Source organism: Lagenorhynchus albirostris, chromosome 6 (genome assembly GCF_949774975.1).
Source record: "Lagenorhynchus albirostris chromosome 6, mLagAlb1.1, whole genome shotgun sequence".
Classification (NCBI taxonomy): domain Eukaryota; kingdom Metazoa; phylum Chordata; class Mammalia; order Artiodactyla; family Delphinidae; genus Lagenorhynchus; species Lagenorhynchus albirostris.
Genome location: NC_083100.1, coordinates 7,234,818 through 7,261,243, shown reverse-complemented (window position 1 = coordinate 7,261,243; position 26,426 = coordinate 7,234,818). Strand labels below are relative to the sequence as shown.

Genomic DNA, 26,426 nt, shown 5'->3' with positions numbered 1-26,426 from the left:
ATGGACTTTGCACGTAGTGCTATTTAACTATTAATATTTTAAATACAAATTATTTTAACTCTTAATATACCTACTCCCCAGCTCACATACATACTTTTTGCCCTAGATCCTGGTTAGATACTTTTTATATATACTGTTAACAGGATCTTAGCAGCACATAGCCTGTTTCTTTCCAGATTATGATGTAATATATTGAGATGCACGCACACGTGTGCACACACACTTGCTTTTTTTTTTAATTTAGGAGGAGGCTCTGCGACGCCAGAGGGAGCAGGAAATTGCATTACGGCGACAACGAGAAGAGGAAGAAAGACAGCAGCAAGAAGAAGCTCTTAGAAGACTGGAGGAAAGGAGAAGAGAAGAGGAAGAAAGGCGGAAGCAGGAAGAATTGTTACGCAAGCAGGTGATCAGATGGTTTGCTCTTCTCATTGCTTCTTTGAAGCTAGGAATTAGTGATTAAGAAAGTATTAGGATATTAGGAGAGCCTGTCTAAAACTTTTTCAGGTTGCTGCAAATTACCAAAAGAGATCTAACTGACTCTTAGTACTTTTGTGATAACCATCCCACATGTAATTATAAAAGCTGAACGAAATGTCAAGGAATCAAAACAAACAAAAAACGAGGGCACCAGAGAAAAATTGAAGGCCTGCTCTTAAAAAACCAAACGTGAGATCTGGAGGTTGACAACTTTTTGCCTTAGGGTACTCCCCAGTTCACACTTTTAGAGAGCACAGTTCCTTGCTGCTTAGTAAATCCATAAGTTGATGGCAGCGATGACCATTATCTGATTGTGCTGTAACCATGCCATTCTGCTGTTACGGGCAGCCAGAATCCCTAAAGCCTTTCATTTTAATGTTTAAGAACGGAAGTAGATTTTTTTTATTAGTAGATTTTCTTTTTAGATCAGTTGGAGATTTTCAGAAAAATTGGGATGATAGTGCAGTTTCCCCTATTATTTTACATTAGTATGGTACATTTGTTACAATAAACCAATATTGACACATTAATAAATCAATATTGATGGATTATTATTAACTGAAGACCATAGTTTATTAACGTTTCTTCAGCTTTCCCCCAGTGTCCCTTTTCTGTTCCAGGATCTTATCCAGAATATTTCATTTAGTTGTCATGTCTCCTTAGCTTGTTCTTGGCTGTGACAGTTTCTCAGACTTCCCTTGTTTTTGATGACTTTGGCAGTTTTAAGGAATACTGGTCAGTGGATTGTAGGGTAACACTCTATCGGAGTTTGTTTGAAGATTTTCTCACAATCAGACTGGAGTTATGGGTGTTTCAGAAGAAGATCACAGAAGTTAAGTACCATTTTCATCACATACCAAGGGTACATATTACTAACATGACTTATGGTTATTGATGTTGACATTGATCACCTGGCTGCAGTAGTGCTTGTCAGGTATCTCCACTGTAAAGTTACTCTTTTTCCCCCTTACTGTACTCTTTGGAAGGAAGTCACCATGTACAGCAGTCCACACTTAGGGGTGTAGGTTTTTGTTTGTTGGTTGGATTGACACGAAGCTGGAGATTACCTGCTTTTGCTTAAGTTCTTGATTGAAACTCTTTGAGAAATCTAAATTGTTTAGAGGTAGATAGATAAGTTCCAGGTTAGATTCTTTGGTTTATTCATTTAACAGTTAATAGATTTTGTTAATATACTATATGCCAGTTGTTATGATTGTTTGCTGATAGAGTCCAGAACTTTTAAAGAAATTGTTTCTGTACTCAAGAAGCTCACAGACTATGTAGGTAATGATTTTACAAGAAATAAATGCCACATTTTGGATGCTTTCAGCTGAAAAATCAAAATATTCACCTAAAAATGGCTTAAACATTAGATAACGGTACTGCCTCACACATCAAGGTGTTCTTTGGAAATAAGGCAGTTAAACATGAATTTCAGTGACTCAGTGATATCATTAAGGATCCAGGTCCTTGGCATGCTTCTCCTCTGTCATCTCCTGGTGTGTTGACTTTTCCACCTGATGGTGCACACTCTGCTCTACCATTTCTTGGTATGTTGACCTTTTTTTTTGGCTGCAATGGGTCTTAGTTGTGGCACATGGGATCTTCATTGCAGTGTGTGGGCTCTTTGTTCCGGCACGCGGGCTTCTCTCTAGTTGTGGTGCGTTGGCTCAGTAGTTGCAGCTCGCAGGCTTAGTTGCCGGTGGCACGTGGGATCTTAGGTCCCCGACCAGGGATCAAAACCATGTCCCCTGCATTGGAAGGTGGATTCTTAACCACTGGACCACCAGGGAAATCCCGGTGTATTGACTTTTGAGTTCATATTTTTTGCCTAATGGTTAGGAGTTTTGGATATGATACCATACCCTGTACCCAAAAAGGGAGTGACTCTTCTCTCATGCTTCTTTCCTTTTGTCTGGGAAGAATATCTTTTCTGGAAGCATCCCTTTGGCCTAAATCACATCACATGGCTGTCCCTGTACACTGGAAGCTTAAAAAGCAAAATCTGGCATTTTAAACCTCTGATGTAACAGGAGGGTCTGTCTGCAAAGAAGCAACCTGGAAGGAATTTTTGCTGGATAGGTAGTAACAGTTGCTGCCACAGATGGGCTAAGAGCAGACAGAGAGAGGAGGACAAGGTATACTTGGGCATAATCAAAAGGCAGAGGGGAAGTCTACCTCCTGAAGGCTAGGGAAGTACTCGTAGAGTGGCTGGTGTCTGCCCTGAGTTCTGGAGAATGGAGGGGAATGTGCTGTCTGGATAAGCTAGGCAGGGGTCCCCAACCCCTGGGATCTAATGCCTGATGCTCTGAGGTGGAGTGGATATAATAATAACAGAAATAAAGTGCACAATAAATGCAATGAGCTTGAATCATCCCGAAGCCACCTCACCCCCACCCCCAGTCCTTGGAAAAATTATCTTCCACGAAAACGGTCCCTGGTGCCAAAAAGGTTGGGGACCGCTGAGCTCTAGAGCATTGCAGGTGCAGTAATCAGACTGCACGGAGGAAGGCCAAGAAAATTCCACGGGGCACATGGAATGGTTTTGAGGGAGGGAAGCAGAAGGAAAATGAGCCAGGGTACTGCAGAAAGTAGTAGAGGGGTAGAGGATGGGTCAAAGAGAGACCTTCCAAGGGGCCTGTGAGCCATAACGGGTGAGAACCTGGCATGGAATTAAGTGGTTTTGTAAAGTTGCTTTGGGTCCGGAACTGGCTGAGGCTTGCCTGGTAATCTGTATTCTTGCAGGTCCTGACAGCTCTTTGCACTCAGCACCCTGAAAAGCTATCTCTGCCTCAATGTTGGAACAGTTTACAAGAGACTTGCCTGCAGTTTGTGGTGATCTCTAAGAGATCAGTACTTACACGGATGTTCAAAGTGACATTCCTTTTATGTAGAAATTAGCAAATAAATTAAACATGATAATTATCCTGTAAGCATGCCTCTGACTGAAGCCTTGAAAAGTGATTCAGATTTTTTTTTTAAAACACAGTTAAATTTTATTATCATTTACTTTTCCTTCTGGGAAGGAAGAGGAGGCTGCGAAATGGGCCCGGGAAGAAGAAGAAGCCCAGCGTCGATTAGAGGAGAACCGGCTGCGAATGGAAGAGGAGGCAGCCAGACTCCGGCACGAGGAGGAGGAACGGAAGAGGAAAGAGCTGGAGCTCCAGCGGCAGAAGGAGTTAATGCGCCAGAGGCAGCAGCAGCAAGAGGCTCTCCGGAGGTTGCAGCAGCAACAGCAGCAGCAACAGCTGGCGCAGATGAAGGTAGAGCCTAGACACCAGCTAGACCACGCCAGACCATCCGTAGGAGCTACTTGTTAGCGTTTTTTTTTTTAGTTAAGTAGGTGCTGGCAGTGCAGTAGCAGTGAAACAGTGTACATTTTTTATGTTAAATATTGCTTGCTACCTTCGTTTTTTGATCAAGGAAACAATACGATGCATTGTACTTTGTGTTAGGCATTTTAAACAAGGGAAGAATAAATAAAAGAGGGTAGGACACGAGCAGCGACGCAGGCACAACCAAGTAAGTCTGTATGGTTCATAAATTTAAACATTGGAGTGCCTACTCTGTATCATTTCAGCACTGCTAAGACAAAGATAAATGAGACAAGGCAACTGTCCTCAGAGAGCTCATAGACTTATGAGGGCAAGAAACATAAACATTTGGATGTGTAAGCGGGAACCATCATACAGGGCTTGAAACATAGCTGACTGTGGGGGTTTATTGAAAGTTGGATTGAGGTGATGTGTGCAAAATGTTGTTTTAGGAGGATTCAAAGCATTATTTGAAATAAGTAGAAAGTGAGACTGGGAGACCAGTAAAGAGAGTGTGATGGTGGTGGTAAGAATGAGTAGGGCCAGAGGATGAGAATTGGCATAATAGCAATCAGCAAGACTTAGTGGTTCTCTGGATCTGAGGGACAAGGGCAGAAGTTGGAATGGCTCTTAGATGGTAAGCCTCCAATGACTGGGAAAGTAGTGGGACTGTTGATGAACTCTGAGTAATTGGAGAGGGAGAAGCAGGTTTATGGTAGAGTCTGCATAACTTCTCATGGGGTGTATGGCTAGCCATAAGGCTTAGTGTCTGTCCCCTGTCTTCAGGGAGCTCATGGGATAAAGACATAAACAGAAAATTAGAATACAGGGGGGTGGGTGTAGTAAGAGAGGGGGCATGAAGCAGTAATTCTCAGGGTGTGATCACCTGGGAATTTGTTAGGAATGCGCATTCTTGGGCCCTACCCCAGACCTACTGAATCAGAACCTCTTAGGACTGGGACCCAGCAATCTTGTTTGAATAAGCCCTCCAGGGATTCTGCTGCTCACTAATATGTGAGAACCACTGTCCACCTGAGAAGTTAGGGAAGGCTTCCTGAAAGAAGATAACTTCTAAACCTGAGTCATTAAGGGAGGGAAAAATTAAATTTAAAGAAAAAAAAAAGTCAGACAGTTTGGGTAATAGAGGGTGTTTGTGAGAGCAGACTGAAGTTGCTGGAGAGTGAGGTATGAGATAAGTGTGGGCAGGGTTCATATCACCATGGGCTGTATATACTCTATTAAGAAATTAGGACCTAGAGTGGTAAAAAGAATTTTCAGCTAGGAAATAACACTGCTAGACTTACAGGAGGGAATAAGTCACTTTGAGAGCTAAATAGGAGATGGACTTGAACAAAACTGGAGGTCAGTAGACCAGTTGAGAGGGGGTGATGGAGTTGTCTAGGCAAGGAATAGAAAAGTTTGATCTAAGCCTAGGGGTGGCAAGATTGGAAAGGAGGAGTTGGAGAAGCTGCTAATAACTGAGTGCTTGCTTTGTGTCAGGCACGTACTGACAGTTTTCCATTTTTTTTTCACAACCACGCTTATAAAGCTTAGGTATTAATACCTGTGTTTTACCAAAGAGGAGAAATGTTAAGAAGCTAAGTCGCTTGCCTTGGGTCCAGCTGAGAGTTGATAGCACTGCCCTGTATTAGAACCCATGAGTCTATGGCTCCAGGGCCTCGAAAAGGCTGTCAAAAGACTTTCTTAAGAGGCCCTACATCCCAGGATGTGGTGACTGATCAGAATATGAGGGTGAGAGAGAAGACAAAGGCAGGGGTAACTTCCAGATCTCTAACTTTTCTGTGTCTTTTGTTTGTCTGGTTTTGCCCTCCTATTCTCCCATGAAGACTGTAGAGCTACTTTATGGATAAGCATTCTTTTTGAAGATAAAGAGCTCAAGATGGTTATGAGGAATTGCTGAAGGCTCTCGTGAGAAAAAAGCTTTTTAAAACGGCTTTATTTAGATATAATTCACATACCATGCAATTCAATCAGTTAAAGTATACAATTCAGTGGTTTTTAGCATATTTATAGATAGGTGCAACCATCAACACAATAGATTTTAGAACATTTTCATTACCACCCCCCAAACCCTCTAACTGTCACACCCCAGCCCCTATTTTCCCCTAACTTAGGGCTAAGTAACCCCTAATCTACTTTCTGTCTTTATTCTGTCTTGCCTATTTCTAGACATTTCAGATCAATGGAATCATATAATATGTGGTCTTTTGTGACTGGCTTCTTTCATTTAGCATAATGTTTTAAGGTTCTTGTAACATATATCAGTACTTTCCCTTTTTTATAGTTGAATAATATTCCATTATGTGGATATGCCAGATTCTGTGTATTCATTCATCAGTTGATGGACATTTGAGCTGTTTCTACCTTTTGGCTTTTATGACTACTGCTGCCTTAAATATTCATGTACAAGTTTTATGTGGATATATATACACACACACACATAGATATATATATATTTAGAAGTGTAATTCCTGGGTCATATAATAACAGTGTGTTTACTGGTTTGAGGACCTGCCAGACTGTTTTCCAAAGTGGCTGCACCATTTTACGTTGAGTGTATGAGGGTTCAAGTTTCTCCACATCCTCATCAACCCATATTATCTGACTTTTTGATTATAGCCATCCTAGTAGGTGTCAAGTGAGAACTTGTGATTTTGGTTTGCATTTCCCTGGTGACTTGTGATGTTGAGCATGTTTTTATGTATTTATCGACCATTTGTATATCTTCTTTGAAGAAATGTCTATTTAAATCCTTTGCCTATTTTTTTAAATTAATTAATTAATTTTATTTATTTATTTTTGGCTGCGTTGGGTCTTCCTTGCTGCGTGCATGCTTTCTGTAGTTGGGGTGAGCGGGGGCTACTCTTCGTTGCAGTGCGTGGGCTTCTCATTGCATTGGCTTCTCTTGTGAGGAGCACGGGCTCTAGGCACACGGGCTTCCGTAGTTGTGGCTCACGGGCTCTAGAGCGCAGGCTCAGTAGTTGCAGCGCACGGGCTTAGTTGCTCCGCAGCATGTGGGAACTTCCCGGACCAGGGCTTGAACCCTTGTCCCCTGCTGCATTGGCAGGCGGATTCTTAACCACTGCGCCACCAGGGAAGCCCTCCTTTGCCTATTTTTAAACTGGGTTGTCTTTTTCTTACTGAGTTTTTTAAGGGTTCTTTATATGTTCAATATTTAAGTTCTGTATCAAATGATTTAAAAATACTTTCTATTATTTGTTTTTTTTCACCTCCATATCTATAGTGTCCTTTGATGCACAAAAGTTTTAATTTTTTTTTTTTTTTTTTCCGTACGCGGGCCTCTCACTGTTGTGGCCTCTCCCGTTGCGGAGCACAGGCTCCGGACGCGCAGGCTCAGTGGCCATGGCTCACGGGCCCAGCCGCTCCGCGGCATGTGGGATCTTCCTGGACCTGGGCACGAACCCGTGTCCCCTGCATCAGCAGGCGGACTCTCAACCACTGCGCCACCAGGGAAGCCCAAAAGTTTTAAATTTTGATGAAGTCCAAATTACTTACTTTTGTTGTTGTTGCTTGTGCTTTTGTTGTCATATCTAAGAATTGCTAAATCTGAGGTCATAAAGTTTACAGAATCCCATATTTTATTCTAAGACTTTGTAGTTTTAGCTCTTTGATCCATTTTGAGTTAATTTTTGTAAATTATGTGAGGTAAGGGTTTGACTTCATTCTTTTGCATGTGATTTATCTGGTTGTCCTAGCACCATTTGTTGAAAAAACTGTTCTTTGTCCACTGAATGGCTGTGGTGCTCGTCTTAAAAATTAGGCATGTGGGTTCATTTCTGCACTCTGAATTCTAGTCAGGTGATCTGTATGATCGCTATGCTAGTAACACACTGCTTTGACATTACTATTGCTTTGTAGTTAAGTTTGAAATCAGTGTGAGTCCTCCAAATTTGTTCTTTTTTTTCCATATTGTTTTGGCTCTCCTGTGTTTCAATTCCATATGAATTTTAGAATGAGTTTGTCAGTTTTCACAAAGAAGCCAACTGGGATTCTGATAGGGATTGCATTAACTCTGTAAGATCAGTTTGGGGAGTTTTGACATCTTAACAATATTAAGTCTTCTAATCCATAAACATGGGATGTTTTTATATTTATTTAGATCTTCTTGAATTTCTTTTCAGTATTTTATAGTTTTTAGAGTATAACTTTTCTACTTCTTTTGTTAAATTTATTCTTAAGTATTTTGCCTTTCTGATGGTATTATAAATGGAATTTTCAAAATTTCATTTTCAGATTGTTCTTTGCAAGTGTATAGATGTACAGTTGATTTTTGTATATTGAGCTTGTATTCTGAAATCTTGCTGGACTGGTTAATTAATAGTGTCTTAGTGGATTCATTAGGATTTTCTGTACACAAGATCATGTTATCTGCAAATAGAGGTAGTTTTACTACTTTTTCCCCCAGTCTTTTATTTCTTTTTCTTGCCTGATTGCCCTGGCTAGAACCCCAGTACAGTGTTTAATAGAAATGGCAAGTGTGAATGTTCTTGTCTTATTTCCGATCTTGGGTTGATGTGGGGGAACACATCCAGTCTCTCACCATTAAATTTACTGTTAGCTGTGTGTTTTTTGTAGATGCCCTTCGTTAGGCTGAAGGAGGTGAGGATTTTTATGTCCATGTTCATAAGAGGTATTTGTCTGTAGTGTGTGTTTGTTTTCCCCTTGTGATTTCTTTGGTTTTGGTGTCAGGGTAATGCTGGCCTTGAAGAATGAGTCAGGAAATGTTCCCTCCAATTTTTTGGAAGGGTTTGTGAAGAATTTGTATTAGTTCTTTAAATGCTTGGTAGAGTTCAGTGGTGATGAAACCATTTGTGCTTGGGCTTTTATTTGTGGATAGTTTTTTGATTACTAATTCCATGTCTTTACTTCTAATAGGTCTATTTGGATCATCTGTTTCTTCTTGAGTTAGTTTTGGTTAGTTTATATCTTTATAGAAATCTGTCTTTTTCATCTAGATTATCTAATTGATTGGCAAGCACTTGTTCATAGTATTCCTTTGTATTTCTTTTTGTTCCTGTAAGATCAGTAGTGATGTGCTTCTTTTATTTCTGATTGTAGTAATTTGAGTCTGTTGGGGTTTTTTCCTCACGGACAATCAGGTTAAGTCGGTTTTGTTGATATTTTTAGAGAACTGGTTTTTGGTTTCATTGATTTTTCTCTTATCTAGTTCATTAATTTCTTCTTTCATCTTTATTATTTCTTGCCTTCTGCTTGCTGTAAGTTTAGTTTGCTCTTTTTCTCTAGTATCTCAGGGTAGAAGGTTAGTTTTTTATTCATTTGATATCTTTCTTCTTTCTCAATTAGGCATTTGCAGTTATAAATTGCTTTAGCTGCTACCCATAAGTTTTGATTTCTTCTTTGATCCATTGGTTATTTAGGAGTGTTTTAGTTTCACTTATTTGAGAGTTTCCAAAATTTGTTTCTTACTCATTTCTAATTTTGTTCCATTGTGATCAGAGAACATACTTTGTATATTTCTATTCTTTTAAATGAATTATTGAAGTTTAGTTTTATGTCTTAGAATAAAGTTTTATTTCTGGCATAAAGTTTTACCTTCTTTAGGTCTATCCTGAAGAATGTTCCATGTTCACTTGAGAAGAACGTATAGTCTACTCTTGTTGAGTGGAGTGTTCAATAGATGTTTACTAGGTCTAGTCAGTTTATAGCGTTGTTCAAGTCTTCTAGTTCCTCATTGATCTTGTAGTTGTTTTGCCTCTTACTGAACGTGGAGTATTGAAGTCTCGAAGTATTACTGTTGAATTGTATATCTCCTTCTATTTCTGCCATTTCTTGCTTCATGTATTTTGGTGCTCTCTGGTTAGGTGCATATATGTTTATAATTGTTATACATGTTCCTGCTGGATTGACCCTTTTATTATCATAAAATGTTCCTCTTTATCTCTATTAACATTTTTTTTGTTTTAAAGTATGTTTTGTCTGATAATGGTATAGTGATTCCAGCTCTCTTCTGGTTGCTGTTTGCCTGATAAATCTTTGTTTATTCTTTTACTTTTGATCTGTTTATACCTTTGAATATAAATTACGTCTTTTTTAGACAGTATAGTTCAATCTTATTTTCTTATCCAGTCTGATAATCTCTGCCTTTTTATTGGATTCTTTAACCTATTCACATTTAATGATATTATTGATATAGTTGGATTTATATCTGCCATTTAACTTTCTGTTTTTTACATCCTTTCTGTTTCTCTGTTCTTCTTTTACTGCTGCTTTTTGCGTTAAGTAAATTATTTTCTAATGTAGCATTTTAATATCCTTAATGATTTTCATCACTGTATTTTCCAGTTTGACACAGATATGCTACTCTCTTAAAGCTCTGTTCCTTTTTTCTCCTTTTTGTAGTATTTTTGTTGTATCACATCTTGTAAATGTTACAAATGCAATGATAAAATGTTATATTTATTCCTTTATATTGTCTCTTAAAGACGCTGAGAGAAGGGAAGCAAGTATGTATGTATAGCTTTCATTATATAACCTTATTTATCATTTCTGCTTCTCTTAAATTGTACCTGTGGATTCAAGTTACCATATGGAGTCATTAGCTTACTACAGCTTTGTTTTCACTTAACTCCTTTGTGCCATTTTTGACATATTAGATTTTTGTATGTTATAGGTCCAACAATATATATATACATTGTTTTATACGGTTGCTTTTAAAATCAGTTAAAAGAGGAAGAAATGTACATGTACTACTGTTTTTTATAATTATATAATTAATTTTATTGGTGCTCTTCGCTTTCTCATGCGGATTCAGACTATTTTCTAGGGTCACTTGCTTTTAGCCTGAAGAACTTCCTTTAGTATTTCTTGTAAGGTGAGTCTGCTGGCAACAAATTTTCTAATTTTATCTGGGAATGTCTTTATTTCTCCTTCATTTTTGAAAAGTAGCTTTACTGAATATAGAAATCTTGGTTGACAGTTTTTGTTCATTTGAAGACTTTGAATATCTTATCCCACTGCCTTCTGGCCTTCATTGTTTCTGATGAGAAGTCAGATGTTGATTTTATTGGGATTCCCTAGTAAGTGATAATTTGTTTTTCCTCCTTATTGCTGCTTTCAAGATTTTCTCCTTGTTTTTGGCTTTCAGCGTTTTTACCATGATAATGTCTATTTGTGGATCTCTTTGGGTTTATCCTATTGGGAGTTTGTTCAGCTTCTTGGATATGTAGATTAATGTTTTTTCTATAAATTTGAGATTTAGGTCACAATTTTTCTGCTCCTCTTTCCTCTTCTTCTGATACTTGCATTATGCACATGTTGGTGCACTCAGTGGTATCTCACATTTCTCTAAGGCTCTCCATTTTTCTTTATTCTTTTTTTCTCTGTTCTTTGGATTGCATAATCTCTGTTGCTCTCTCTTCAAGTTCACTAAATTCTTTTGCCAGTTCAGATATACTTTTGAGCTCCTGCAGTGATTTTTCATTTCAGTTATTACGTTTTTGAACTCCAGAATTTCCTTTTGGTTCTTTTTTTTTTTTTATGTGGTACGCGGGCCTCACTGTTGTGGCCTCTCCCGTTGCGGAGCACAGGCTCCGGACGCGCAGGCTCAGCGGCCATGGCTCACGGGCCCAGCCGCTCCGCGTCATGTGGGATCCTCCTGGACCAGGGCACGAACCCGTGTCCCCTGCATCGGCAGGCGGACTCTCAACTACTGCGCCACCAGGGAAGCCCTAGTTATCCATTTTATACATATTAGTGTATATATGTCAATCCCAATCTCCCAATTCATCACACCACCACCCCACCCTCCTGCCGCGTACCCCCCCCTTGGTGTCCATACATTTGTTCTCTACATCTGTGTCTCAATTTCAACCCTGCAGATCGGTTCATCTGTACCATTCTAGGTTCCACATATATGTGTTAATATATAATATCTGTTTTTCTCTTTCTGACTTACTTCACTCTGTATGACAGTCTCTAGATTCATCCACATCTCTACAAGTGACCCAGTATCGTTCCTTTTTATGGCTGAATAATATTCCATTGTATATATGTACCCCATCTTCTTTATCCATTCGTCTGTCGATGGGCATTTAGGTTGTTTCCATGACCTGGCTATTGTAAATAGTGCTGCAGTAAACATTGGGGTGCATGTGTCTTTTTGAATTATGGTTTTCTCAGGGTATATGCCCAGTAGTGGGATTGCTGGGTCATATGGTAATTCTATTTTTCATTTTTTAAGGAACCTCCATACCGTTCTCCATAGTGGCTGTATCAATTTACATTCCCATCAACAGTGCAAGAGGGTTCCCTTTTCTCCACACCCTCTCCAGCATTTGTTGTTTGTAGATTTTCTGATGATGCGCATTCTAACTGGTGTGAGGTGATACCTCATTGTAGTTTTGATTTGCATTTCTCTAATAATTAGCGATGTTGAGCAGCTTTTCATGTGCTTCTTGGCCATCTGTATGTCTTCTTTGGAGAAATGTTTATTTAGGTCTTCTGCCCATTTTTGGATTGGGCTGTTTGTTTTTTTAATATTGAGCTGCATGAGCTGTTTATATATTTTGGACATTAATCCTTTGTCCATTGATTCGTTTGCAAATATTTTCTCCCATTCTGAGGGTTGTCTTTTTGTCTTGTTTCCTTTGCTTTGCAAAAGCTTTTAAGTTTCATTAGGTCCCATTTGTTTATTTTTGTTTTTATTTCCATTGCTCTCGGAGGTGGATCAAAAAAGATCTTGCTGTGATTTATGTCAAAGAGTGTTCCTCCTGTGTTTTCCTCTAATAAGAGTTTTATACTGTCCGGTCTTACATTTAGGTCTCTAATCCATTTTGAGTTTATTTTTGTGTATGGTGTTAGGGAGTGTTCTAATTTCATTCTTTTACAAGTAGCTGTCCAGTTTTCCCAGCACCACTTATTGAAGAGACTGTCTTTTCTCCATTGTATATCCTTGCTTCCTTTGTCATAGGTTAGTTCACCACAGGTGCGTGGGTTTATCTCTGGGCTTTCTATTCTGTTCCATTGATCTGTATTTCTGTTTTTGTGGCAGTACCATATTGTCTTGATTACTGTAGCCTTGTAGTATAGTCTGAAGTCAGGGAGTCTGATTCCTCCAGCATCATTTTTTTCCCCTCAAGACCGCTTTGGCTATTTGGGGTCTTCTGTGTCTCCATACAAATTTTAAGATTTTTTTTGTTCTAGTTCTGTAAAAAATGCCATTGGTAGTTTGATAGGGATTGCACTGGATCTATAGATTGCTTTGGGTAGTTAGTCATTTTCACAACGTTGATTCTTCCAATCCAAGAACATGGTGTATCTCTCCATCTGTTTGTGTCATCTTTAATTTCTTTCATCAGTGTCTTATAGTTTTCTGCATACAGGTCTTTTGTCTCCCTAGGTAGGTTTATTCCTGGGTATTTTATTCTTTTTGTTGCAATGGTAAATGGGAGTGTTTCCTTAATTTCTCTTTCAGATTTTTCGTCATTAGTATATAGGAATACAACAGATTTCTGTGCATTAATTTTGTATCCTGCTAGTCTACCAAATTCATTGATTAGCTCTAGTAGTTTTCTGGTAACATCTTTAGGATTCTCTATGTATAGCATCATGTCATCTACAAACAGTGACAGTTTTACTTCTTCTTTTCTGATTTGGATTCTTTTTATTTCTTTTTATTCTCTGATTGCCATGGCTAAGACTTCCAAAACTATGTTGAATAATAGTGGTGGGAGTAGACATCCTTGTCTTGTTTCTGATCTTAGAGGAAATGCTTTCAGTTTTTCACCGTTGAGAATGATGCTTGCTGTGGGTTTGTTGTATATGTTCTTTATTATGTTGAGGTAGGTTCCCTCTCTGCCCACTTTCTGGAGAGTTTTTATCGTAAGTGGGTGTTGAATTTTGTCAAAAGCGTTTTCTGCATCTATTGAGATGATCATAGGGTTTTTAGTCTTCAGTTTGTTAATATGGTGTATCACATTGATTGATTTGCATATATTGAAGAATCCTTGCATCTCTGGGATAAATCCCACTTGATCATGGTGTATGATCCTTTTAATGTGTTGTTGGATTCTGTTTGCTAGTATTTTGTTGAGCATTTTTGCATGTATATTCATGAGTGATATTGGTCTGTGATTTTCTTTTTTTGTAATATCTTTGTCTGGCTTTGGTATCAGGGTGGCCTCATAGAATGAGTTTGGGAGTGTTCCTTCCTCCGCAATTTTTTGGAAGAGTTTGAGAAGGACGGGTGTTAGCTCTTCTCTAAATGTTTGATAGAATTCACCTGTGAACTCATCCAGTCCTGGACTTTTGTTTGTTGGAAGATTTTTTTTTTAAATAAATTTATTTTTATTTATTTATTTTTGGCTGTGTTGGGTCTTCGTTGCTGCGCCCGGGCTTTCTCTACTTGTGGCGAGCGGGGGCTACTCTCCGTTGCGGTGTGCGGGCTTCTCATTGCAATGGCTTCTCTTGTTGTGGAGCACGGGCTCTAGGCGTGCAGGCTTCAGTAGTTGTGGCGCACAGGCTTAGTTGCTCCGCGGCATGTGGGATCTTCCCAGACCAGGGCTCGAACCCGTGTCCTCTGCACTGGCAGACAGATTCTTAACCACTGAGTCACCAGGGAAGCCCTGTCAGAAGATTTTTAATCAGAGTTTCAATTTTCTTACTTGTGATTGGTCTGTTCATATTTTCTGTTTCTTCCTGGTTCAGTCTGGGAAGCTTATACCTTTCTAAGAATTTGTCCATTTCTTACAGGTTGTCCATTTTATTGGCATAGAGTTGCTTGTAGTAGTCTCTTAGGATGCTTTGTATTTCTGTGGTGTCTGTTGTAACTTCTCCTTTTTCATTTCTAATTTTATTGATTTGAGTCCTCTCCCTCTTTTTCTTGATGAGTTTGGCTAATGGTTTATCAATTTTGTTTATCTTCTCAAAAGAACCAGCTTTTAGTTTTATTGATCTTTGCTGTTGTTTTCTTTGTTTCTGTTTCATTTATTTCTGCTCTGATATTTATGATTTCTTTCCTTCTGCTAACTTTGGGTTTTGTTTGCTCTTCTTTCTCTAGTTCCTTTAGGTGTAAGGTTAGATTGTTTATTTGAGATTTTTCTTGTTTCTTGAGGTAAGCTTGTATTGCTACAAACTTCCCTCTTAGAACTGCTTTTGCTGCATCCCATAGGTTTTGGATCATCGTGTTTTTGTTGTAATTTGTCTCTAGGTATTTTTTGATTTCTTCTTTGATTTCTTCAGTGATCTCTTGGTTATTTAGTAATGTATCGTTTAGCCTCTCTGTGTTTGTGTTTTTTACGTTTTTTCCCCTGTAATTCATTTCTGATCTCATAGATTATTTAAAAAATAGTCTCTGTATCTTTATTATTATTATTATTTTTTTTTTGCGGTACACGGGTCTCTCACTGTTGTGGCCTATCCCATTGCGGAGCACAGGCTCCGGACGTGCAGGCTCAGCAGCCACGGCTCACGGGCCCAGCCGCTCCGCGGCATGTGGGATCTTCCCGGACCGGGGCACGAACCCGTGTCCCCTGCATCAGCAGCGGACTCTCAACCACTGCGCCACCAGGGAAGCCCTCTGTATCTTTATTGATATTGTTTATTTGATGTGATATTGTTAACATGTCTACTTTTACTCCTTTAATCATGGTTTCCTTCTCTGAACATATTTATAAGACTTTGATGTCTTTGTTAAATCTGACATCTGATCGTTCACTATCACAGGCAGTTTCTATTGCCAGCTTTTTTCCTGGTATATAGATATACTTTCTTGCTAATGCACTGTAGCAGTTCTGGGTTCTGGTCCTCCCTCCACCCCCACTCATTATTATTATTTGTTTTGTGGCTAGCTAGATTAATTTAGTGAACTTCCCCGCCTCTCCCCCAATAGTGTGAAGCCTCTGCTGGGGCTTCTCTGGGGATGCAGCATTGGGTATGCTCACAGTCACTCTGGGCTGACAGTGGTTTGGGCTGGGCTCTCCTTGACTGTCTTGTTCCACATTTAGGCTGTTAAACTCCACTAGTTGCTAACTGGATTATTCTCTTCTCAGAAGAACCCTTGGGCATAAAATGTTCCAAAAGCCTGATCCAATCAAACTCAAGCTCTTTTGAAGAGGTACTTCCTGAGGTTTATATTTGAGATTTGTTCTGACCCTAGGCAGACTCCTTCTAGCTTGGTTCTCTGAGACAAAGAAGCAGAGTACAGTTTAGCCTGTATCTCCAGTGAATCTACCAGTTAACCCCTTGCCTTTCACTGCAACATCCACTGTTTTTGAAAGTGCCCTTAGGGTTGAACTCCTCACTCTCCACACTCTGTTGCAAATGAAGTCAGTTCCTTTGGGAAGAGGTCTGCAGCTCTCTCTATTCCAATCTGTTCCACCCACCTCTGCTTCAAGACAGAAGTCCCAGAGTCACAGCTCTGGAGCTGAGAACAATGGCGCCTGCTTTATGAATTGAGCCCTTGGGGGAGGGGCAGTAGCCTCAGGTCTTCTTGGCTTGCCTCTCCTGGTGGGGTGGAACCTCTGCCTTTCAAAGTGGCAGCCAGGGCCCTAGTAGCCTCTGTAGCACTGTGTAGTTTCCATCCCAGAAGTCGGGGCTAGGCATAAGAAGGGAGCCACCTCTCCTCTCAGCTGTGTTTGTCCGTAGCTTAGCCTTTGCAACAGGTAGCTGGAGCCAGGATGAGAATTGTTGATATCGTGCACTTCCCGGGAAGGCAGCCCACTGACTGTCAGCTAACGGGGAGAGAGGGAGGCCTGTGTTCTTTGCTGCCTTCATCTGAAGTAGTGTTTCTGTCTGGCTGAGCTAGGAGTTGGGAGAGAGTGGGTCATGGTACTGCAGACTCTCTGTTCTTACTGAGTTTTAGCAGATTTTCTTAAAGAAATGTTATCAAAAATAGTGTTGAAAAAGTAAGGTAGCAATGTCAGGGCAGGAAAAAAAAAGTAATGTTTTTTAAATCAGCAAAGTATAATTAGACATTCAGGGGGCAGAAAATGTACCAAATTCCCAACTGTTTGCTTCTGACTTGGGAAAGAGTTGTTATGAAAAGCGTGATTGACAAACTTCAGTTCTCTGAGTGGGCAGTACAGGATGTTGGTTGAACTGGAAAATGCCCTGAGGCAATGTTGATGGAGTGATGGGGTATTATTTCTTATGTACAAATAAGATTTAAGGGAAATTGATAGCTATCTGCAGACGTTTGTCTGTCATGTGAAAAAGACTCAGATTGGTTCTGCATTACTCCAGAGAGCAGACTCATGAATCATGAGCAAAAAGTACAGTGAAGTATACTTTGGCACAAAATATAGGAGGATTTCAGAGGTTCTTGAAAGAGGAATAGGCCATTTCAGGAGGCAGTGAATCTGTCCTTGATGCTGGCTGAGTTTCTGCTGAAGAGGACTGGCGATTGGTTTCTGGGTACCGCGGGGTGATACAGCCAGTGAGATTTTCGACAGCATCAGTGGTTGCTGGTTCTGACTGCATCAGAATTACAAAAATATGCGAATTGGTTGGCTTTACCTTTGGGTCTTTTGATTCCTTGAGTGTGGGGCTGGGGCATCTACATTTTTACGGGTCCTCCAGGTGATGCCACCAGGTTTGAGATCTGCTGCCAGGTTTGATCTTGATAGTGCTTTCCAAAACGTGTCATTTCCTGTGGAGAAAAAGAGTTCATTTGTGCTCAACTTTGCCTACTTAGTCCCCCATCTTTCTCTCTTAGCTGCCTCCTGTACCCCTCTCCTACCCTAGCACAGGTGCATTTTGAGAGAAATGCCGGTACTACCCATCATTGGGCAAAAAATGTTAAAGGATCTATTATGTTCGGTAGTGTTGAGGGTACTCATTTGGAGAGCTGTCTGGTAACATCAGTGACAGTTTAAACTGTTTTTACTCGTATCGCATCAGTTCCAGTTTTAGAGATTCCTACTGAAGAGCCATTCTTTTTTGGGACTGTTTGGCATTTTGTTTGTTTTGATCCATCCATGCTCATGTATTGTTTCTATTAAACATATTTTAAGTCTGGTTAGATTTGGTTTTTGTTTGCTTTTAAGAGCCTTAAGATGTCTCAAAATTAGAGTGTATCTTTCTTCTGGCCCAGAAAGGCCAAGGGATTCCCCTAGAAATAATCAAGCTTTTGAGAACACTAAAGTATTCAGGACTCATATATTTACACTTTATTTTAGTTGATAATTTTAAGGCATAGGAAAAATAGAATTATTGATTAAAACCAGCTTAGTGCTCACTACTAGAAGGCACAGCCTGGTTAACTCCCTTTCATGAAAGACTGATAGAAAACTGTGCCTGGCATCTTTCCTCAGCTGCCCACCTCAGCTCTCCCTTCACAAATCTTGCCCTTGCTACTTTCATTGGAAAGTAGCATATCTTGTCCTTTATTACCTCCTTGGATTAAAAACTTAGTGATTCTTTTGTTTACTTCTTTCTCTTTATGGTTGTATATTGGTGTATATGTCAATGCCAGGTGTAACAAATTTGCAGTTTCGTAATGATAGATCAAATAAAAGTGTATTGATGTACTTAAGTTGTTTTAAAATAATCTTGTGACAAAAAAATTACGTAAAAGCAGACTGACTGGGAGAGTAGTACGTAAAAGGATTGAAGAAGGAAATTTGAATTGAGTGTTATAAATGGAGTTGAAAGAAACATGAATGTTCTGGCTGTACTTAATGCATTATTGCCCCTTTGTTTCCTGTACATGTTTCCTCATGAACTCGTTTGCCTTCCTTTTTTGTTAGCTTCCCTCTTCTTCAACATGGGGCCAGCAGTCCAATACGACAGCATGTCAGTCCCAGGCAACACTATCATTGGCTGAAATCCAAAAACTAGAAGAGGAACGAGAACGGCAACTTCGAGAGGAGGTAAGTTTTAAAAGTAACAGTGATCTAGACAGTCAGTGAATAGCTAGTGTGCATCATGGATGAGTGGCTACTAAAGATAACTATTATTGTCAGAGCTGCTGTGTGTCTGAATTGGATATGTGTTATTCACCTCTTTATCCTGTAATATGGTCTCTAGCAAGTATGAAGGATCTCATAGGAATAGCATTAAGATTGGATACATAAATGTTCAGTTACCTTAAACATTTTAACCATAGCTCTTGAGAGAATAGCTCGTAAATAAAAGTTACTTGGGTGTTTCAAAATTGGGGGTGAGTTTTATGCAGATATCCTTTTATAAATTTGATGCTTAGAATGTAGAATACTTTTTTCCCTAAAGGGTATTGGGTTTTCTGACTAACCTAGAAAAACTTAAAATATGACAGAAATAACGCCTCTCTGCCTGTAAGTCTGTATCCTACAGTTCCTCATTAGGATAGGAAGGATACAGAAGAGTGAAAGGGGTTGGGGAGGGGGCAGCAGAGCACAGTTCTTGATAGAAGAGAGAAAATAAGGAAAATGGTTTGGCTCAGCATGCCATTAGGTGCCATATTCACCCACCCATCCATCCATCTGTCCATCACATAGTTGCTACTCAGTTACAGTTTCAGTCTGGGGATATAGCTGAGTCTAAAACAGACAAAATTCTCTGCCTTCATAAAGCTTACCTTTGGTTGAGGGGACATGGACAATAAAAATTAAGTAAATCATGGAGTTCTAGAGGCAATATGTGTCAGAAAGAACAATAAAGTGAGGAGAGGCATAGAGAGAGGGTTGGGAATTGGGGCTAGTATTGGTGGTAGTAGTGATTGTCTAGTTTTAGGTAGTGCTATCTGGGAAGGCCTCTCTCAAAAGGTGGCATGAGGTAGCAGAGTCTTGAAGAAAGTGATTTATGTGGATATAATTTGAGGCAGAGCAGTCAGGTTGTTCGCGAATGCAAGCTGTCATTCTGGTCTCGGTGGTGTGGTTCACTGAAGGCCCCGGGAATTGTCTGTACAAGTTTACCATGTAGTGTGCATGATGTCATCCAGTAGGTTAAAATGTTGCTTCACCTTAAAAAATTATCTTATTTCCCACCCTCTTAAAATAAAAAAATAGACTGAACTTTCTCTGAAATCATCTCTCTTTTCTAAAAGTTTAACAGCTGAATGCAGAGCAGACTATATCTTCCCCCTTCAAGGCTAGAAATTGTTTCAGTAATTTTGGTCTCTGCTTAAAAATAATAATAGTGGTCATCAGAGTTGAAATCACAGGTCTTTTCTTGTTCATATTTTTGTCTGTTAGAAGTTAATAATTGCCTTGTGTTTTTATTTGATTAATTTTCTTTGAACTCTTAAGTCTTCCTACACTCTTCAAAAGGTATAAAATGCCACTCCATACATATTTCTCACATAGGGAAAATCTATGACAATTCTGTTTCATTCTTTCCCTGGAGGTGTCCTTTCCAGGACCCTGTAATCTGTTCAGACCTGAACGCACGCTTGGCTTGCTGCACAGGTGCTCTGTTTTTCTCGAATTCTTGTCATCTGCATGTTGCCCTCCTGAACTGATTCTGGTTTTCTCTCCTGCTTTCCATCTCTTATCTTTTCTGATGGGGTATTTCTTCAGTCCTATCTTTCAGTCCTTCTATTGAACTTCTAATGTATGTTCTCTTATTTTGAAGTTCTGAGTCCATATGTTGTTACTCTAAGTGTTTCTTTTTATAGCCTCTTATTCTTGTTTTACTGACTGCACTACCTTACCTCTAAAAATATTACTTACTGATAGCATTTTAAAAAGCTAGCTCCTATTTTCCCTTGTCTTGTTTCTGTTTCCACAGAATTTTGTTTGATTTGGTCTTTGGCTTTCATCTTAGAAGCTCTGTCAAGTGTTTGTTGATCCTGGGCTATTCATTCATATTTAGGAATAAGGCACAGAAAAGCTGTTTGGAGGTTCTGGTATATACAGCACCTTGCTGGGCTTTTCCGTAGTGGTCTCTGTAATGGTCTGTTCTGTTGGAGTCCCACCATCTGTTGGTATCTGTAGGTGTATTCTCTTGTCCTGGGTCAGCTTTCCTATAGACTAATCCGCTAATCTGGTTCAGCCTCTTTAAAATGGAAAGTTTTAATTTTCTTCTGGGGAGAGAGGGATAGCTGTTAACTGCTTTGGGTTGGGGAGGTAGTCAGGGTCTCCGTGCTGCTTTTTACAGACCTTCAGCCTGTCTTCTTCTATGTGAGATACCCCTACCTCTAATTCCTGAGCTTTTTCTGTGAATTGGCCTGTTTCTGAGCTTCCTTTACTTAGGTTTCAACTTACTGGGTCTGTTATATTGGCTCTCTTTATCTGCCTGCTTTCCAGCTTTTAAAGTCTATTTTATTCTCTTTGTCCTTAAGGTTTATGCTTTAGAAAAAAAATTTTTTCTGTCATTTTGGTAGGGCTTTGGAAGTAAACATATATTTTGCCTTTATGCTTAACCAAAAGCCCTACTTAATTTTTAAGAAGTAATTCTTAATTTCTTTTTATTCTCCTGTTAGTACTTCTGGCAGTTTACATCTTTATTTGCAGTAGAGGAGTTAACTCTGTCATGGTGTTTAATTTCATATAGCTGCTATGTATTTACATTCCATTTAGTATACTGGACATTTGTAACTATTTTTTTAAACAACGGAATCCTGAGTTGCCTTCTGTTTCTGTGCCTGCAGCAGAGGCGCCAGCAGAGGGAATTGATGAAAGCTCTCCAGCAGCAGCAACAGCAGCAACAGCAGAAGCTCTCAGGGTGGGGGAATGTCAGCAAACCCGCAGGTACTGCAAAGTCCCTTCTGGAGATACAACAGGAAGAAGCCAGGCAAATGCAGAAGCAGCAGCAGCAGCAGCAGCAGCACCAGCAACCCAGCAGAGCCCGGAATAATCCGGTGGGTTCATTTTCCTAAGCAGTCACTGTATGGACTGGTGTTATAAGTTAAGTTATCTTTCCTAACTTTTGTGGACTCCCTTTTTATCTTTTTAATATTGTTAACTGTAATTATTTGTCTCCTTTTCTTTAACAGCATTCCAACCTGCACACCAGCCTTGGGAATTCTGTCTGGGGCTCTCTAAATGCTGGTCCCCCTAACCAGTGGGCATCTGACCTAGTCAGTAGTATCTGGAGTAATGCTGACACTAAAAATTCCAACATGGGATTCTGGGATGATGCAGTGAAAGAGGTGGGACCCAGGAATTCAACAAACAAAAATAAAAACGCCAGTCTCAGGTAGGGCTCAAAATGATCAACCTATGCTCTTTGGTGGGTTGGGGGAAGCGGCGTGTGAGGAGTAGGATATGGGGTGGCCAGAGAAAGGTAGTTATTTAGTTTTTACTTATTTTCACCTGTATCCTACCATGTGAGGTCATAGTTTGATGATTGCTTTTCTTCCCTGTGGAAACACATCTATATTATACTAGGAGCTCCTTTGGTTGCTGGACACTTAGTCCATTGCCTGTCACATGGTAACCACTTAATATTTTTGTTATTGCTGTGGAATATTTCACCAAGGTATTTTCTAGATTTTAGCGTTTTTCTCTAAATTTATATTTTTAAGTTACTTATACTATGAGTATTATAAACACTAAAACCATTTTATTTTTATGATAAATTAGTTACATTTTACATTCATCTTTCTTTCCTTAGTATACAGTTTTATTGAACGAACATGGGTTTTAATGTTAAATACATCAACTCAAATCCCAGCACTACCACTTATTAGCTGTGTGACCTTGGGCAAGAGGGAACCTCTTTGAGCCTCAGTTCCCTCATCTATAAAATGAAGATAATAACTTCATGGGTATGGTTCTAAAGGTTAAATGAATACATGTGAAGTAGTTAGTAAAGTGCCTGGCACATAGTAACTACTTAATAAATGGTAGTGTTTGTTGTCAGAGTATTTCTTCTTGATTGAGGGCTTAATGTGTTATGAATAGGACACTAAATGTCAGTTTATTGAGCATTTTTGCCAGGCACTATGCTCTAGGCCTTTGCATATAGTATCATTATTCCTTTTGATAACCCAAAGAAGTATTAGTACCATTTTACAGATGAGGAAACTGAGGCTTAGCAAAATTTAAAGTCTTACTGAAGGACACATAGGGGAACATTTAATAATTTCTCTGAAAAGAAGCCCTGTATTCACAAACTAGAATGTATTAACTGAGGCTAGATTTTAAGGGGTATTGAGTAACCCACCCCCCCACCCCCAGTATTTCAGTTTTTTTATTTCGGGTTTGTTGTTGTTTGTTTGTTTGTTTTCATTTTTGGAGCCAAGAATTGGATTGCTGGACAGCCATCCAGTGTTGCCAAGACATTGTCTATTTATGGTGTTAGAGTATAATCATATAGTAACAGTTTCTGGGAATATAATATCACCCTATTGTTTTGCTTTAGTAAATCTGTAGGTGTGTCTAACCGGCAGAATAAGAAAGTAGAAGAAGAAGAAAAATTGCTGAAGCTCTTTCAGGGAGTAAATAAAGCCCAAGATGGATTTACCCAGTGGTGTGAACAGATGCTTCATGCCCTTAATACGGCAAATAACTTGGATGGTAAGAATTGGGGAGGGAAACCCAGCATGTGGAATGGCAGAGCAGGACCCACAAAGAGTTAGAAAATTGGAATGATGATGGGCCAACACTCAGGAGGTGAAATCTGATGGAGGTCAAGTCCTGCACCTACCATAGGAACTTGACTCTTTAATAGTATTATAGAAAAGTTCTATAATACTATGCTGAAATAGGTTATCAGTGGTTACCAAAAAGTAGATGCTACCTTAGGCTGTCTTATAACGTACAGGGAAGAAGAGGTCATAGTTCCATACTGCTCATTTTATGGGGGGCATTGCCAGATGGACAAAGGAGAGTAACTGTTATAGTGGGGACAGAGGTCAGCCTGGGCAAGAGAAGTCTGAGGTGATGTGAGGTTTTTCCCTTCCTGCCTTTGGGGGCAGGGGTGGGAATCATGTGACAGAGCAAGTAGACTTATTTTGTGTAGGATAAAGCTAAGACCCATAATGTATGCAAGTGAAAAGATTTCAGCTCAATTTGAAGAAAAACTTGCTAATTGTTAGTTGTTCACAAAGAAGAATTATCAGCCTTAGATGGAAGTGAGTCTTTCCCTTACCCTCCAGCTTGGTGTGGAAGGGATTCCCATAACTCATGGGCTTTGTTGAACTAGTCCACCTCTGATGTCTTTTCTAAAACCAAGAATCTTTTAAAAACAGAGCAGTAAAGGAATTGAAGGGTTCCTTTGTAGCATTGTAACAATAACCAATGGTCCGCTCGAGCCAGAGAAAAGAGTGGTGAAAAATAGCAATGGCTACCATCCATTAAGCACTACCATGTACTAGGCACTTTATAGGGGTTAACATGTGTTATCCTAGGTATCTAATTTTTGCAGTAATTTTATGACATACGTTTACAATGTAGGTGATGTTATCCCCATTTTATAAATTAGGAAACAGAGGCTCAGAATGGTTAAGTAACTCATCAAGGTCACACAGTCAGCAAATTTCAGAATCAGGTTTTAAACCCATGTCTGTCTAACTCTGATACTTGTGCTTTTCTCCTGCACCACACTGCTTCATGTTCCATTTTTCTTGTAAACTTAGGATATCTCAGTGAAGTGAAAGGAGGCTATGCCTATATCTTCAGTATCTGTTGTGGTGCCTGCCCACATTATCACACTTAATAAATACTGATTGAATTTAAGGGGAAAAGAAATGAATCCCCAGATGACTTTAGCCTTAGACAAACAGTTGTTTCGATCAACATGATTTAGTTTCTACCAAAATAACGTTTAGTGAAACTAAACATGCATGGTATCTTTGTCTCTGTGCTATTTCACATGATTTGGGGCATTGCAGTGATAGTGGGTCCCCCCCACTACTACTCCAGAGGAGACTGAAGAATATTTAACATAATAGCTACATGCCTTTCAAGTCTCCATCATTAATGTCTGTATTGGGTGTTAAAATATATTAAAAACTGAAACTGATCTCTTCTGTGTGATATTTCATTGTTACTCTTTATGTCTTGTTTCCTCTCATATTACAGTTCCCACATTTGTTTCTTTCCTGAAAGAAGTAGAATCTCCTTATGAGGTCCATGATTACATTAGGGCCTATTTAGGAGATACCTCTGAGGCCAAGGAGTTTGCCAAGCAGTTCCTGGAGCGCCGCGCCAAACAGAAAGCCAGCCAGCGGCAGCCGCAGCAGCAACAGCCGCCGCCGCAGCAGCAGGTATGAGGCAGCAGAGTGAGTGCAGTGCCCTTGTGAGTGTTAATGTCTTGAAATGTTGAGCAGCCAGAGAAATGAAAATTAGAACAATGTTCCCATTTTTGTATATCACGTGACTGGAACCTTTTAAAACATGGTGGACTTGATATTTTCAAATTCAGTGTCCAGAGACCTTTGTGAATTTCCCAATTAGCAAATATAGCCATTCATTCTCTGTTAGGCATATCAGCCCCATTGTTCTTGGTTCATATAAGTGCCTCTGTCAAATTGCAAATTCCAACTTGTCATAGACCATAAATTTGGTTTTAAATAGTTAAAACTTACAAATGTTAGCTCTCTGCTGCTCAGGATCCACTGGTACCCAGTACTGACAGTACTATAACCTGTCAGACATTTCACACGTTGTTGATGGGCCCCAGAGAACAAAGGAACCTTCCACTTTGAGTAGGTGAGAGGTGTGGATTACCAAAGAGCCAATTCCTAGTGGATGATACAGAGTCCATGTATATCTGGAGAGGTTTTGACAGCTGTGCTGTCACAGCAGTGTGGACACCTGGAGTTACCAGGAGGGGCCTTGTGGAGACAGAGCTCAAGTGGGATGTCTGAATCTAAATGAAGGGAAAGCATGCCTCAGTGGACTGTTCTTAGTTTCGTTATTACCAGAATCCACGGTAGGCTTTCTGTTTTTAAACTCATCCTTGGTAAGGTGAGACCCAGGTCAACCATTTCCTCGGAGTGGGCCAAGCCTGTATCCACTATGTAACCTCAGTTGTGCTATCTCGTTTTACAGGACTCTGTGTGGGGGATGAACCACAGTGCACTCCATTCAGTATTTCAGACCAATCAAAGCAACAACCAACAGTCTAATTTTGAAGCTGTACAAAGTGGCAAGAAGAAGAAAAAGCAGAAGATGGTCCGAGCAGATCCCAGTTTATTAGGTGAGCACAGGCCTAATGTCTTAGCTGGGTGTTGGTGGGAGATTATATGTGAGTCCCATGGTGGAATGTTTTTCATGAAGGGAAATACTTCTTATAAAAAATAAATGTTTTTGACCAGTTCAAAGTTAGTAGTCAGTATTTACTGGGCATCTCAGTGCAGGAGCTATGCCTCATGTGCTACAGGGAGTAAGAAAAGTAATACATTGTGCGGTGCCTTCAGTTTTAAAGTTTTTTTTCATATCTAACATGAATTTCTTTAAAAAAAACTTTCAGTTTAGTTGGAAAATAATACTAATGGACAACAGAAAAAGTTATTTAAAATGCTGATTTGTGTGGAAGCAGACCATAAATCCAGTCACATGTTCACAGAAAAGAACCAGTATTTGTTGACATTCACTGTGTGTATAATACAATTCTCATAATTATCCTGCATTATGAGGTGATGTTCCAGCTTTACCAATGAGTAAACCAAGGCCTAGAGGATTTAAGACATTTCCCAGAGTCACACAGCATTTAGCAGTGCAGCTGGGGTTTCAGAGCAGGCCTGTTTTCACTCTTCTGTGTTACCCA

At 39.6% G+C, this 26,426-nt stretch overlaps 1 protein-coding gene across 7 annotated transcripts in view; it reads left to right on the top strand.

Moving 5' to 3' along the window:
- Positions 1-26,426, top strand: part of GIGYF2 (GRB10 interacting GYF protein 2) — a 124,481-nt gene that overhangs the window by 92,614 nt on the left and 5,441 nt on the right. For all 7 annotated transcript variants that reach the window (XR_009541013.1, XM_060151830.1, XM_060151835.1 and 4 more), the window contains 8 exons: positions 245-403; positions 3,504-3,740; positions 18,539-18,661; positions 21,361-21,570; positions 21,706-21,908; positions 23,076-23,230; positions 24,737-24,921; positions 25,709-25,856. Coding sequence is in view for 6 of the 7 variants with exons in the window: in XM_060151830.1 (XP_060007813.1) it covers positions 245-403; positions 3,504-3,740; positions 18,539-18,661; positions 21,361-21,570; positions 21,706-21,908; positions 23,076-23,230; positions 24,737-24,921; positions 25,709-25,856 (1,420 nt within the window). In the remaining variant the exon portion in view is untranslated. The remainder of the gene's footprint in view (positions 1-244; positions 404-3,503; positions 3,741-18,538; positions 18,662-21,360; positions 21,571-21,705; positions 21,909-23,075; positions 23,231-24,736; positions 24,922-25,708; positions 25,857-26,426) is intronic.